We start from the raw sequence: 17,011 nt of genomic DNA on the forward strand, positions 1-17,011 counted from the left end.
CTCTAACCAAGTGGCAATCAATTTCAAGATGTTTGGTGCGTTCATGAAAAACTGGGTTTGCAGCAATATGAAGAGCACTTTGATTGTCACAATATAGGACAGGCAACTTAATGGTGGTGATCTGCAAATCCTGAAGCAAGTAAAGTAACCACTGAAGCTCACAGGTTGCAGCTGCAAGTGCCCTATATTCTGCCTCTGAGGAAGACCTGGAGACAGTGAGCTGCTTCTTAGTACGCCATGAAATCAATGACTTGCCTAAGAAGAAGCATTGGCCAGATATTGATCTTCTGGTATCCAAGCACCCTGCCCAATCAGCATCAGAAAACCCTAAAAGATGGAGTTCTGAATCTCTAGGGAAAAACAAGCCTTTGCCTGGAGAACTCTTAAGATATTTCAACACTCTTAAAGCAGCAGTGTAATGTACTTGTGTAGGTTTAGTAAGGAACTGGCTTAGTTGTTGAGTGATGAAAGTAATATCAGGTCTTGTGGTATTGAGGTATAAGATTCTACCAATCAGTCTTCTATAGGAAGAAATGTCTTCATAAAGAGGACTGGAGTCATTATGAAGCTTGACTGATGGATCAGAAGGTGTGGAGACAGGTTTTGAATATGTGAGACCTGAATCAGTCAAAAGATCTAAACAATATTTCCTTTGGCAAAAAGAAATACCCTGATGTGAATGAGCAACTTCTAAACCAAGAAAATACTTTAATTGACCTAGATCTTTGATTCTGAAGGAAGCATGCAAAATGGACTTTATATTTGTAAACTCAGTCATGGAGTTGCCAGCAAGAATAATATCATCCACATATACCAAAAGAAGAGTGAAAGCATCAGAAGTGGATTTGGTAAAAAGGGAGTGATCTGAGTTTGCATGCTTATAGCCTTGAGCTAGTAATAAAGCAGTGAGCTTTTCATACCATTTTCTGCTAGCCTGCTTTAAACCATAAAGGGATTTCACCAATTTGCAAACTTGATTAGGTTTAGAAGCTTTGACTCCTGGAGGCAACTGCATGTAAACATCTTCTTGTAATTCACCATGAAGGAAGGCATTGTTTACATCAAGTTGATGAATAAACCAATGATGGATTGATGCCAAAGCAATCACCAATCTGACTGTAGTAAGCTTCGCAACAGGAGAGTATGTGTCAAAATAGTCCAAACCTTCAACTTGAGTGTATCCTTTAGCAACCAATCTTGCTTTAAATCTCTCAATGGAGCCATCTGCATGATGTTTGATCATGTACACCCATCTGCATCCAATTGGTTTGATGTTTGCAGGTAGATCAACAAGTTTCCAGGTTCCAGTTTGTTCAAGAGCAGCAAGCTCAGTCTCCATGGCCTTGTTCCAACAATCAAATTTACTTGCCTCAGCATAGGATTTTGGCTCAGTATGTGTTTGAAGGGACAAAACAAAATGAAGATGAGAATCAGACAATTTATTATAAGAAAGAGAATCTGTAATGGGATAAGAAATACTATCAGAAATTGCAGGAGATGATTGATTGGAAATTTGGCAAACAAAATCCTTGAGATGTGGTGGTGGATTTCTGCTTCTGGATGATCTAGGAAGATCAGGAGGAGGAGTAGGAGGTTGGTCAGAAGAGGTAATGTTGGAAGGAGGATCCAAAGAAGGAGGGTCAATGAAAAGATAAGGTGATGCAGGAGCATCAGAAGGAGGATCAATGGAAGAAGAAGATCGAGAAGGAAAGTACTCCCATTGAGGAGCATGGGAAGAAACATAAGGTAGAATGTGGTCATGAAAGGTAACATGTCTAGAAATGAAAATCTCTCTAGACTGTAAATCAAAAAGAACAAAACCTTTGTATCCTGACTTATAACCCAAGAAAACACATTTTCTTGCCCTAAAATCAAGTTTGGTTCTATGAGATTGGAGAGTGGATGCATAACAAAGTGAACCAAAAACTTTGAAAACATTGATATCAGGGACTGAATCATATAGAAGTTGATAAGGAGAAAGGTTATGCAATAAAGGAGTAGGAACTCTATTGATTAAGAAAGTGGCATGATGTACATCATAACACCAGAAGCTCTTAGGAAGTTTAGATTGGAACAAAAGAGCTCTAGCAACATTCAAGATGTGCTGATGTTTTCTCTCAACTCTCCCATTTTGTTGGGGAGTTTCAACACAAGATTTTTGATGCAAAATACCTTTAGAGGCATAGAAATCAGGAATAAGAAACTCAGGACCATTATCTGATCTAACAGTTTTAGGAACAATGTGATATTGGTTTTCAATCATAGTGATAAAATGTTTAACATGATCAGAAACTTCAGATTTATTTTTAAGCAAAATGGTCCAAACAAATATGCTAAAATCATCTACAATGGTGAGGAAATATTTGTGATTATGGACAGAAGGAATAGCAAGAGGACCCCAAATATCAAAGTGCAATAATTCAAATTTAGAATGAGCATGAGAAGAACTAGAAACAAAAGGTAACCTCTTGTGTTTGGCAAAGTGACAAACATCACATATAGCTTTATTATCATAGGAAATTGAGGGATACAATGTTTGCATGGAAACCAATCTCTGATGAGAGAGGTGACCCAATCTAAAATGCCAAATGGCTGAAGCAGGAATTACATTGGAAGTTTTATCAGAAGAAAACAAAGAACTAGTTGAATTACAAATAGTAGGAGAAACTTTATTGGAATGAAACAAGTGAGAGGGACTTGAAGTAGAAGCATTCACCACCAATCTGTATAAGCCATTCATTTTTTCACCCAAACCAATCATCTTCCTTGTATTCAAATCCTGAATGACACAGCTATTAGAGGAAAATTGCACATAACATGATAATGATTCACATAGTTTGAAAACAGAAATGATATTCAATTTGAATGCAGGAGAGTATAAAACATGAGTAAGATACAAGTTTGGTGAAAATTGAATGTTACCAGCAAAATGAGCTAACACAGAAGTGCCATTTGGAAGGTTAACACTAACAGGTTTAATTTTGTGAAATGAGGTAAAACTAGACAAAGAACAACATATATGATCATTAGCACCTGAATCTAAGAGCCAATAATCAGAATCAGTTTGAATGGAACATGAAATGACACTATATATACCTGTCTGAGAAGCAACACCAGATGAATGACCTGGAGAAGCAGTGGTAACATGATTTGAGACAGGTCCAGAAGGAGGTGAAGCTGAGGAAAGTAAATTTGCTTGTTGCAACTGTAACACCCCATTTTCCCAACTTAAAAATTTCATATAAAATCAGAGTATTTAAATCATAAACGGAATGTCACATACTTCTTGAAAATCATAAAATAGATAATAATAATTATCCTTCAAGTTCAACATCATAAAATCTGAAACTACGCAGCGGAAAATTGTTCAACATGATAAAAGTCTTGGCACGCAGGCCTTATTAGAAAATCTCATAAATTTAAGTTCACTACTTATTCATAAAAAGTTCATAAAAGACACGTAAGGAATAGAAGTAAAAGCAATCCCCATCCCGTTACGTATCAGAGCACCTAGACACTTGAGCCAACCAACCTACAAGCCATCAGTACCTGCAGTTACCCATACGAAGGGCAACATTTCCAGCAGAAGGGGTGAGATTTCTCAAACAATAATATTAAGCATATAAATCATAAACTACACTTAACAACGTGGACATCATATAATTCAATAATTATATCTAACATCTTAAACTTCATTAACTAGCATCATTAATCATCTTAATCATAGACATAAACATCATAGCATTATCAAACTTAGCATTATCATAACAACTTCATAATCAAATTCATGGACAGCTTCATAATCAATCATCAACATCAATTTCATATTCAACTTATAAATTAATCTTAACAACTTGACATCTTAACCTCTTAACAACTCGACTCGACTATGCAACTTCAACTTCTTAAAATCATCTTAAATCATCTTGATATGCAAATGCATGTGGTACCAATCCAGGGCATAAGCCCTCTTCGCTATTGAGCATAAATAGGCTCCAGGGCATAAGCCCTCTTCTTTAAATGAGTATGCATGGACTCAATAATGCACATCTTTAAATAATTCACAAATTACACTTAGTCAAATAATTCATAAATTATACTTTGTTAAATAACTAATTAATAAATTATCAGCATCGTCAAATAAATTTACTCATCAATATACACCATCAAATGATTCATCATTGATCATCATTAAATTATTCATCATAACACTAATAAGTATTATTTTAACTCTAATAAAATATCTAGTAGTACCTACCTACACTCTCTCGTCTCTAATTGTCTTTTTAATATCCCTTTTTAAGTATAGAACCCAAGGTTGAACTGTAATGAATATGACACTATTTGGATCACGTATACACATATAATAAAGCTAAGTTCAATTCCTAAATTGATCTTATATAAAATTAAACAAAATCCCTATCCAACAACTCTTAGTAGTTCAATCCTCTTTTACTTCTAAAAAACCTTCTGACTAATAAAATAACCATAAAACTAACTTATGTTCCCTAAAAATGAAGTCTGCATATTTCTTAATTACATTATTCGGTTATTTTAGCATCATGTACTGTAATCTTCTACCTAACTTTTGTACCAAAATTTTCAATGTATAATTTCATATTTTATAACAGTGTCATACTAGTTAAACATCTTACCCTTCAAAACTTATTCTATACCTCTAATTCTCAAATTCTCACAAACTAATCCTACAACATGTTAATTGCAATCTAATGATCTACATAATTAATATTAGTGAAAGATAGTCTCACCCTTACCTTATGTGCTCGTTACTTCCTAGCAAAACTCAAACAACCTCATCGACGACTTGCAAGAGAAAGAGTTCAAAGCTTTACATCATACGAAAAATGGAAAGAAGCAACTAGACTTGAAAACTATTTGATGAGTGACCGTTAAAGGAATATGTATGATTGAAATGAATGGCCCTGGATTTGTTTAAAGCCGTAAGGTAAATCAAGAGGTTGGTGTAGGATATATCAAGAGAGGGTCATATAATTAAGGAGAAAAGTGTTAGAGATTGAAATACGAGGCCATGGAAGAAAACGTGAGGTACATGCACCAACATAAATAGGATGAAGAGGCATTAGATAGGCACTAAATAAGGAGTATTATATATGTGTTTAGAGACATAGGAATTTTGAGAGATAGTGGTGTGTGAACTATCTTTACGTTGGTAATCAAAGTGGAAGCATACTTGTTTTCTCCAACTAGCTCTTCATATTTTATTGTTCCACTAATCCTACCCCAATAATATAACGTGACAACACAATTCACAAATTAAGGAGATACACTTCATCACTAAAGTAAAACTACCCCACCATGAATTTAGTCACATTTCTTATTTCCACAATTTAAGGAACAAAGTGGCCTCTTGAGACAACAAAATCTGCACTCACGTTTTTCTTTTCTTTCTTTTTCCTATTCTTCTATTTCTATACATATATATTCCATTTCCTATACTTAATGGAATAGTGGAGACATTCCTTTTTCTATTAATTATTCTATCACCTATACATAATGGAATAGTGGAGACATTCCTTTTCCTTGCCTCCATGATATAAGGATTAACATAAGGACCACTGTGTATTATTATAATAGGAAAAGGACCACTATCATGTTTTTCCTCTTCTCTTCTTTCTCTTTCACGTTTTCTTTCCTTCTTTTCCTCTTCTTCTATTTCTTTATTCTATTATAATATAGTCCACACACAATAGGGCTACTCACTTAACGGTAAAATAATAATAATAACAACGGTCACTTACCGGTTCACAACCAATTAGAAATATTACTACTCACTCAACTTAGTAAAATGTCTAATTATCTAACACCGAATTCTAATAATCCCAACCAAAAATACACACAGAGACAATTATTCACATATGAGCACATTTAAAACATCACAATTATTCAAATAAATTAACAAAAGACACTAAACTCGATAAAATAAATAATTAATGGTATTACAACTCTCCCCCACTTAGAATATTTTCGTCCTCGAAAATGTACCTTATTCAAACAACTCTGGATAAGACTCCATCATCTTACTCTCTAGCTCCCACGTCAAGCTTTCACCAGTCGCTCCGTCCCAAACGACCTTCACAAGAGGTATCTCTTTGCCCCTTAACTTTTTCACTTCACGTCCTTCGATCCTCACAGGTAATGTCTCAACCGTAAGGTTGTCTCTAACTTGAACATCATCTCTCTGGATCACATGAGATGGGTCTGAAACATACTTCCTCAGTTGCGACACATGAAACACATCATGTAAATTCGATAAATGCGGTGGTAAACCAACTCGATATGCCAATGTTCCAATTCTTTCTGATATCTGATACGGACCAATAAACTTCGGAGTCAACTTCTTTGATTTTAATGCACGACCAACACCGGTCATCGGAGTAACTCTCAAGAACACGTGATCTCCTTCTTGAAACTCAAGTTCTTTCCTACGCTTATCATGGTAACTCTTTTGTCGACTCTGTGATGCTTTCATCTTTTCTTGGATCAACTTAACCTTCTCAGTAGTTTGTTGAACGATATCTGGCCCCAAAACTACACTTTCACCTGACTCGAACCAACACAATGGAGTTCTGCACCTTCGACCATACAAAGCTTCGAATGGTGCCATTCCAATACTAGAATGATAGCTGTTATTGTATGTGAACTCTATCAATGGTAGATGACTATCCCAAGTTCCACCTTGCTCAAGTACACAAACTCTCAACAAGTCCTCCAACGACTGAATTGTTCTTTCCGACTGACCATCTGTTTGCGGATGATACGCCGAACTCAACCTCAACTTAGAACCCAAAGCCTCTTGCAAACTCTTCCAAAATCTAGAAGTAAACCTTGGATCTCTATCTGACACAATGCTCGACGGAACACCATGTAGCTTCACTATCTCATGAATGTAAATCTCCGCCAACTGAGATACAGAAAAACTGATGTTAATCGGAATGAAATGAGCCGACTTCGTCAGTCTATCCACAATCACCCAAATAGCATCATGCCCTCTTGGAGTATTCGGTAAACTCGTCACAAAATCCATGGATATACTATCCCATTTCCACTCAGGCACATCTAACGGTGTCAAAAACCCAGCAGGTTTCTGATGCTCAACCTTCGACTTCTGACAAATCAAACAAGAATACACAAACTGTGCCACGTCACGTTTCAACCCAGACCACCAAAACAACTTCTTCAAATCATGATATGTAACACCCCGTTTTCCCAACGTAAAAATTTCTTAAATAAAATCAGAGTTTTTCATCATAAAACGGAATGTCACATTTCTTAAAAAAACGTAAATGGAATAATAATTTATCCTTCAAAAATATAACAACATAATCTTTAAAACTTCGCAGCGGAATAGTTTGACAACTTAAATAATCTTTGGCACAAGGGCCTCAATATAAAATTTCATAAAACTTAGTTCAACATCAATTCTTGAAAGATTCATAAAGTAATACGTAAGGAACAGAAAGTAAAGACATAATCCCATCCTGTTACGTATCAGAGCACCTAAGACACACTTGTGAGGAGTCCACTCACGACCGCAACTAATCCTGGTTACCTGCAAGTTACCCATACGAAGAGCAACATTTCCAAGCAGAGGGGTGAGATTTCTCAAACAATAATATAAAGCATATAAATCATATAAAGTACATTCAACAACTTAAACATCTTATAATTCATTAATCATATCTAATAACTTAAACTTTCTTAACTAGTGTCACTATTCTTCCTATATTAGTCATATACTTCATCTTATATTATCAATAATATCACATACATCATCACATATCATCATTAGTAAACATGTAGCATCATATCATAAATCACATAGCATCTTATCATAAACAACTTCATAATCAATCATCATAAACAACTTCGTAATCAATCATCATACACATCATAATCATTCATCATCTTAAGCATCATAATCATTCATAAAGCACTTCATTAATAGCTCATCAACTTGACATCTTAACATCTTAACATCTCGATAACTTGACATCTTAACAACTTGACCTGACAATGCATCTAGACTCGACTATGCAACTCTTAACGTCTTAAACCATCTTTGATCATCATGAAAATGCAAATGCATGTGGTACCATTTTAGGGCATAAGCCCTCATCATCGTGGTTGAGCATAAATATACTCCTAGGGCATAAGCCCTCATCGTCGTGGTTGAGCAAAAGCTCCATCGTCGTGGTTGAGCAAAAAGCTCCATCGTCGTGGTTGAGCAAAAGCTCCATCGTCGTGGTTGAGCAAAAGCTCCAGGGCATGAGCCCTCATCTTTAAATGAGTATGCATGGACTCAACATCTTACGTCTTAGAAACTTTATGAACATCTATGACATCCTAACATCTTGATATCTTGACAACATAACATCTTAACAACTTGATGACTTCATAACGACTCGACGACTTAACAACTCTTATCATCTTAACGTCTTAACATCTTAACATCTTGACAACATATGGATCACATAAATAATTCATGTCATATCATAATATAACAATATCAAATGATAATAAACAACATCTTAAAACATCATATTCATCAATCATAAACAACTTCATATAACATCGTATTTAAACATCGACAATAATTCACCATGTATCTTTGTAAAAACATAATAAATTATCCACAACATATTTTCATGTCAAACCAAAGCTACTGGAAAGATATCACAAATATCAACAACTTTCATGTTTAGAACAAAGATCAATTCAAAACAGAAACATATGAACAAAACGCAAAAACATGAAACAGAGAATGCTGTCACCGTACAATTTCGCTAAGACCTCCCTGTAGTATTTTAATCATAACTCAAAGACCAAACATTATTTTCACGTAAAACCAAAGCCACTAGAAAGCTAACAAAATTATCTAAAACTTTCATGTTTACGCCTAAGACCAATTCTGTACCGATCAATACCAGTTTTTATTTTAAATTCGGAAAAGTTGTGCTGAAAGTCCATAAAAATTCACTGTGACCTACGTGCAGTAATTTGACCATAACTGAAGTTCTATAAATCCTATTGATGTGAGACCAACGGCATTAGAAAGCTAACATCCATACCTACAACTTTCGTGTTTACACCTAAGACCAATTCCCCACCGATAAATACAGGTTTTAATATCAAAATTCGGGCAGAATGCAGATTTTCTCCAAGTTTCACCTAATCTCATGGTTATAACCTCAAAACTACTTCCAATAATCATCCTATGGATTATCTAAGGTCTGTACATAATTTCTACATCAATTCAACAAGTTTTCATCATCTAATCATCAAATCTCTCTCAAAACCCTAATTCTCAAATTCTCACAAACTTTCCCCAACTTGTTAGATGCAATCTAATGATTTAACAACTTAATATTAATGCAAGATAGTCTCACCCTCACCTTAGATTAATTCTTGAATCAGCGGCAGCGTTCTTCTTTCCTAAGGTCTTCTCCTCTTCTCTTGACTTTTCTCTCCTCTTCTCTTCTTTCTTGTTCTCCTCTTTTCCAAAAAGCGGTTTCCGGTAAACTCTTTCTAACCTAAGCTTCTCTATTTATAATACTAAACGCTCTTCCTAAATTTATTTTGGCCCAACAACTTATTCTTCTTTCTATTCTAACCCCCTTCTTATTTCTCTTACACCTCAAAACTACTCTATTCCTCATAATCTTATTTATTTCTAAATTAAATATATCTCTCCCCCACTTAATAATAATAATACACCAATAACAAATATATCTCTAACAAATAACAAATATATTTCTACACCAAATAACAAATATATCTATAACAAATAACAAATATATTTCTACACCAAATAACAAATATATCTATAACAAATAACAAATATATTTCTACACCAAATAACAATTATATTATGCTAGTAAATACCAACATATAACATAACAAAATATCACATAAATCATGTAAATCATACCAATCATATAAATATATTCTAAAACTAATTAAAATAATTAAATAAAAAGGAGAGCGTTACATGATACATCTTCGTAGCTCCGGGATGAATACTCAAGCTACTTCTATGACTCTCTTCAAGAATCATCTTCTTCATTTCCTCATTGTCTGGAATACAAATCCTCCCTCGAAACCTCAATACTCCTTGATCGTCAACTTTAAAGTCACTATCTTCAGCCTGATTGTTCCCAACCATTAAATCTACCAACTTCACATCTACCTTCTGAGCTTCTTTGATACTATTCAAAAATTCACTGTTGATCTTCAACATTCCCAACTTCACACTCTGAGGTGACAATTCACAAACTAAACTCAGGTCTCTAAACTGTTCGAGCAACTCCAACTCTTTAACCATCATAGCAGACATATGTAAAGTTTTCCTACTTAAAGCATCTGCAACAACATTAGCCTTACCCGGATGGTAATTCAACCCGAAATCATAATCCTTCAACAATTCAAGCCACCTACGCTGCCTCATATTCAATTCCTTCTGATCAAACAAATACTTCAGACTTTTATGATCACTGAATACTTCAAATCTAGAACCATATAAATAATGTCTCCAAATCTTGAGCACAAATACAACTGCAGCTAATTCAAGATCATGAGTAGGATAATTTCGTTCATGAATTTTCAACTGTCTTGATGCTAGAGCTGTCAAAATGGGCCGGGCCGTACGGGCCGGCCCGAAAGCCCGAATTTTTTGGAGGGCCTGGGCCGAATAATTGCAGCTCGAATTTTTTCAGGGCTTTTTAGCCCGGCCCGAAAAAGCCCGTGGCCCGTTAGGGCTGGCCCGTTCGGGCTTCGGGCGGCCCGCCAGCCCGCCAAAAAAAAACTTTTTTTTTTGTGTGTTATAGTATATGGTCTATGAAAGGTAAGCTGAATTTGGGTGATTGTACTACTAGTACAGAATTTATTTGCTTATTTGCTAATTATGTGTTGTACAGAATGTGTACTACTAGTACATAATTTGGGCTTATTTTGGTTATAAATTCTTATGGATCTTTTTATGTAATATGTTCTAGCTATAACTCTCCATTTCATGTCATAACTAAGCTTATCTCTAATATGCACAAACTATGATAGATCTGACTTATGTAAAGCAAGTTCTTAACTTACTCCAATAGTACATCAGAATTCTAAAACTTCCATATACACAAACACATATTGAATTAAATTGAAAACTAAATTGTACTTAAAATTAACTACTTCTGCATTATCACTTATCAGGGCTTGAAGTACCAGTATAGGGCCGGGCTGCTTAAAACTTCCATATACACAAACACATATTGAACTACTTCTGCATTATCAGGGCTTAAAATTGTACTTAAAAACCTTAAAGAATGATGAAGAAAAAAAAACACATGCGGGCCGGGCTGGCCCGTTAGCCCGGGAGCCCGTATAGGGCCGGGCTCGGGCTCAAATATTCCAGCCCATATTTAAATCGGGCTTTTTAGCCCGGCCCTAAAAAGCCCGTTGCCGAACCGGGCCGGACCTATACGGGCCGGGCCGCCCGTTTTGACAGCTCTACTTGATGCATCAGCAACCACTTTACCATCCTGCATAAGCACACCACCTAAGCCCAACTTGGATGCATCACAATACACCACAAAAGGTTCATCGGACTTCGGCAAAATCAAGATTGGAGCCGTCGTCAAAAGCTTCTTCAATTCGTTAAAACTGTTCTCACAATGAACATCCCACACAAAGGTTTTACCTTTACAAGTTAACTGCGTTAACGGAAGTGCCAACTTAGAAAATCCTTTTATAAATCTTCTGTAATAACCAGCCAATCCCAAGAAGCTTCTAATCTCTGTAACCGACTTAGGAGTCTCCCATTGTGATACTGCATCAACTTTAGACGGATCAACTGCAATACCACTACCAGAAATCACATGGCCAAGAAAACTTACCTCCTGCAACCAGAATTCACACTTTGACAATTTAGCATATAGCTTCTTCTCTTTCAGCACTTGCAAAACGATCTTCAAATGCTCAGCATGTTCTTCTTCAGACTTGGAGTAAATCAAAATATCGTCGATGAATACAACCACGAAGCGATCCAAAAATGCATGAAAGATGCGATTCATATACTCCATAAACACACCAGGTGCATTGCTAACACCAAAAGGCATCACTTTGTACTCATAATGTCCATAACGGGTTCTAAAAGCCGTCTTCTGCATATCTTCATCTTTCACTTTAATCTGGTGATAACCCGATCTCAAGTCAATCTTGCTGAACACACGTGCACCCACTAACTGATCCATTAAATCATCAATTCTTGGAAGTGGATACCTATTCTTTATCGTCACTTTATTCAACTGTCGGTAGTCAATGCACAACCTCATGCTACCATCTTTCTTCCTAACCAACAATACCGGAGCTCCCCAAGGTGAAACACTCGGTCTTATAAACTTCTTATCAAGCAAATCCTCCAACTGTTTCTTCAACTCAGCTAACTCAGAAGCCGACATACGGTAAGGCGGCATAGACACAGGCTTCGTTCCTGGAATAAGGTCAATTGAAAATTCCACTTCCCTCTCGGGTGGCACATCAGGAATCTCGTCGGGAAAAACTTCAGGAAAATCGCATACCACTTGTAGCTTCTCAATCACTGCTTGATTCTCAATAGACAAAGATGCCATTAATGAAAACATCAATATTCCATCACGTTCTAACTGCTTCAGCTGCTTAGTAGACAAAAACTCCGTTCCACTCTCTTCTTCAACAGAAGAGAAATACACCGACTTACTATAACAATTAATGTGAACATGGTTGTACTCTAACCAGTTCATACCAAGGATTACATCCATTCCCGTCAAAGGTAGACAAACCAAATCAATTTCAAAATCTAGACCAAACATAGACAAGGGACATCTTAAACAAACAAGAGAAGTAGTCACCGAACCCTTAGCTGGAGTTTCGACAACCATTTCTCCATTCATATCAGACATAACAAGACCCAACTTAGCAGCACAATTAAAAGCAACAAAACAATGCGTAGCACCAGTATCAATAATAGCAACTAAAGGAGTATTATCAATATAACAAGTACCTCTGATCAAACGATCCTCATTCTCTGTCTGAGTACCAGTCAACGCAAAAACTCTCCCAGTAGTCTTAGTCTTCTTCGGCTGCTTGCATTGAGACCCAATGTGTCCTACTTCATTGCAATTAAAACACACAATGTCATCAAACTTGCATTCAGTAATAGTATGCCCCTTCTTGCCACAACGGAAACACCGTTTCACCTCTTCAGTACAAGCATTACTCTTGTGGCCTTTCTCACCACAATTACAGCAGATAATTTCAGTAGGAACTTCTTTCTTCTTAGGTCTCCTCTCATCATTAACTTTTTGCTTGCCCTTATCAGCAGGAGCACTATAAGGCTTAGGACGACTCTGCTGACCTTTACCTCTCTTCTCATTCACCACCTTGTAATGGGCTTTGGTGTCTTCCTCATAGATTCTGCACCTACTCACCAAAGCAGAAAAGTCACGGATTTGCTGGTATCCAATGGCTCGCTTAATATCCGCACGCAAACCATTCTCAAACTTTATGCACTTAGAAAATTCAACATTGTCTCCAGTATAGTGTGGATAGAACTGAGCCAGCTCCACAAACTTGGCTGCATACTCTGTCACCGACATGTTTCCTTGCTTCAGCTCAAGGAACTCGATCTCTTTCCTTCCGCGAACATCCTCAGGGAAGTATCTGTTTAGGAACTCCCTCCTAAACACAGCCCAAGTAACAACCACATCACCTTGCTCTAATTCAGGTAAGAGGCTCACCCACCAGTCATCAGCTTCCTCAGCTAGCATGTGCGTACCAAAACGCACCTTCTGGTCATCAGTACATTGCATAACCCTGAAAACTCTTTCAACCTCTTTGAGCCATGTCTGTGCTCCATCAGGGTCGTACCTTCCTTTGAAAGTAGGAGGATGATTCCTCAGAAAAGCCTCCAACATTCTCACTTCAGCATTAACACCAGCACTAGCGTTCTGTTGTTGTCCTATGGCTTGGGCCACAGCTTCCAATGCAGCAGCCACCGCAGCATCGTTTCTTCCAGCCATTCTAGTTCTTTTATAACAGATTAAATCTGCAGCCTCCAGGTCTCTACTCTACATAATAACAAAAATCAGCACAACTAAGACAATATAAATTGTCAAACAACTCTACATGGCTCGACACGACTCTACTAATTGGCCGGACGGACCGACTCGCTCTGATACCAACTGTAACACCCCATTTTCCCAACTTAAAAATTTCATATAAAATCAGAGTATTTAAATCATAAACGGAATGTCACATACTTCTTGAAAATCATAAAATAGATAATAATAATTATCCTTCAAGTTCAACATCATAAAATCTGAAACTACGCAGCGGAAAATTGTTCAACATGATAAAAGTCTTGGCACGCAGGCCTTATTAGAAAATCTCATAAATTTAAGTTCACTACTTATTCATAAAAAGTTCATAAAAGACACGTAAGGAATAGAAGTAAAAGCAATCCCCATCCCGTTACGTATCAGAGCACCTCGACACTTGAGCCAACCAACCTACAAGCCATCAGTACCTGCAGTTACCCATACGAAGGGCAACATTTCCAGCAGAAGGGGTGAGATTTCTCAAACAATAATATTAAGCATATAAATCATAAACTACACTTAACAACGTGGACATCATATAATTCAATAATTATATCTAACATCTTAAACTTCATTAACTAGCATCATTAATCATCTTAATCATAGACATAAACATCATAGCATTATCAAACATAGCATTATCATAACAACTTCATAATCAAATTCATGGACAGCTTCATAATCAATCATCAACATCAATTTCATATTCAACTTATAAATTAATCTTAACAACTTGACATCTTAACCTCTTAACAACTCGACTCGACTATGCAACTTCAACTTCTTAAAATCATCTTAAATCATCTTGATATGCAAATGCATGTGGTACCAATCCAGGGCATAAGCCCTCTTCGCTATTGAGCATAAATAGGCTCCAGGGCATGAGCCCTCTTCACTTTTGAGCACAAGGCTCCAGGGCATAAGCCCTCTTCTTTAAATGAGTATGCATGGACTCAATAATGCACATCTTTAAATAATTCACAAATTACACTTAGTCAAATAATTCATAAATTATACTTTGTTAAATAACTAATTAATAAATTATCAGCATCGTCAAATAAATTTACTCATCAATATACACCATCAAATGATTCATCATTGATCATCATTAAATTATTCATCATAACACTAATAAGTATTATTTTAACTCTAATAAAATATCTAGTAGTACCTACCTACACTCTCTCGTCTCTAATTGTCTTTTTAATATCCCTTTTTAAGTATAGAACCCAAGGTTGAACTGTAATGAATATGACACTATTTGGATCACGTATACACATATAATAAAGCTAAGTTCAATTCCTAAATTGATCTTATATAAAATTAAACAAAATCCCTATCCAACAACTCTTAGTAGTTTAATCCTCTTTTACTTCTAAAAAACCTTCTGACTAATAAAATAACCATAAAACTAACTTATGTTCCCTAAAAATGAAGTCTGCATATTTCTTAATTACATTATTCGGTTATTTTAGCATCATGTACTGTAATCTTCTACCTAACTTTTGTACCAAAATTTTCAATGTATAATTTCATATTTTATAACAGTGTCATACTAGTTAAACATCTTACCCTTCAAAACTTATTCTATACCTCTAATTCTCAAATTCTCACAAACTAATCCTACAACATGTTAATTGCAATCTAATGATCTACATAATTAATATTAGTGAAAGATAGTCTCACCCTTACCTTATGTGCTCGTTACTTCCTAGCAAAACTCAAACAACCTCATCGACGACTTGCAAGAGAAAGAGTTCAAAGCTTTACATCATACGAAAAATGGAAAGAAGCAACTAGACTTGAAAACTATTTGATGAGTGACCGTTAAAGGAATATGTATGATTGAAATGAATGGCCCTGGATTTGTTTAAAGCCGTAAGGTAAATCAAGAGGTTGGTGTAGGATATATCAAGAGAGGGTCATATAATTAAGGAGAAAAGTGTTAGAGATTGAAATACGAGGCCATGGAAGAAAACGTGAGGTACATGCACCAACATAAATAGGATGAAGAGGCATTAGATAGGCACTAAATAAGGAGTATTATATATGTGTTTAGAGACATAGGAATTTTGAGAGATAGTGGTGTGTGAACTATCTTTACGTTGGTAATCAAAGTGGAAGCATACTTGTTTTCTCCAACTAGCTCTTCATATTTTATTGTTCCACTAATCCTACCCCAATAATATAACGTGACAACACAATTCACAAATTAAGGAGATACACTTCATCACTAAAGTAAAACTACCCCACCATGAATTTAGTCACATTTCTTATTTCCACAATTTAAGGAACAAAGTGGCCTCTTGAGACAACAAAATCTGCACTCACGTTTTTCTTTTCTTTCTTTTTCCTATTCTTCTATTTCTATACATATATATTCCATTTCCTATACTTAATGGAATAGTGGAGACATTCCTTTTTCTATTAATTATTCTATCACCTATACATAATGGAATAGTGGAGACATTCCTTTTCCTTGCCTCCATGATATAAGGATTAATATAAGGACCACTGTGTATTATTATAATAGGAAAAGGACCACTATCATGTTTTTCCTCTTCTCTTCTTTCTCTTTCACGTTTTCTTTCCTTCTTTTCCTCTTCTTCTATTTCTTTATTCTATTATAATATAGTCCACACACAATAGGGCTACTCACTTAACGGTAAAATAATAATAATAACAACGGTCACTTACCGGTTCACAACCAATTAGAAATATTACTACTCACTCAACTTAGTAAAATGTCTAATTATCTAACACCGAATTCTAATAATCCCAACCAAAAATACACACAGAGACAATTAGTCACATATGAGCACATTTAACACATCACAATTATTCAAATA

At 35.8% G+C, this 17,011-nt stretch overlaps 1 protein-coding gene across 4 annotated transcripts; it reads right to left on the minus strand.

Annotated features, from left to right (window-relative positions):
- Positions 1-3,255: 3,255 nt before the first annotated feature.
- Positions 3,256-17,011, minus strand: LOC146953271 (uncharacterized). Of its 4 annotated transcripts, XM_085708463.1 has the most exons (4): positions 15,855-17,011; positions 13,067-14,590; positions 6,025-6,240; positions 3,256-3,549 (listed from the first exon to the last, which is right to left on the minus strand). In XM_085708463.1, the coding sequence occupies exons 2-3, from the start codon at positions 14,082-14,084 to the stop codon at positions 6,026-6,028; spliced, it is 1,233 nt and encodes a 410-aa protein (XP_085564589.1). In that variant the 5' UTR covers positions 14,085-14,590; positions 15,855-17,011; the 3' UTR covers positions 3,256-3,549; position 6,025. The 4 variants fall into 4 exon arrangements, 3 of the variants coding, with proteins under 3 accessions (XP_085564589.1, XP_085564588.1, XP_085564590.1); XM_085708462.1 differs by having other exon boundaries at positions 13,067-17,011; XR_015008669.1 differs by lacking the exons at positions 6,025-6,240; positions 13,067-14,590; positions 15,855-17,011 and adding an exon at positions 4,776-5,550.

Source organism: Medicago sativa, chromosome 1 (genome assembly GCF_051527215.1).
Source record: "Medicago sativa cultivar Bolivia chromosome 1, Bolivia_mono, whole genome shotgun sequence".
Classification (NCBI taxonomy): Eukaryota; Viridiplantae; Streptophyta; class Magnoliopsida; order Fabales; family Fabaceae; genus Medicago; species Medicago sativa.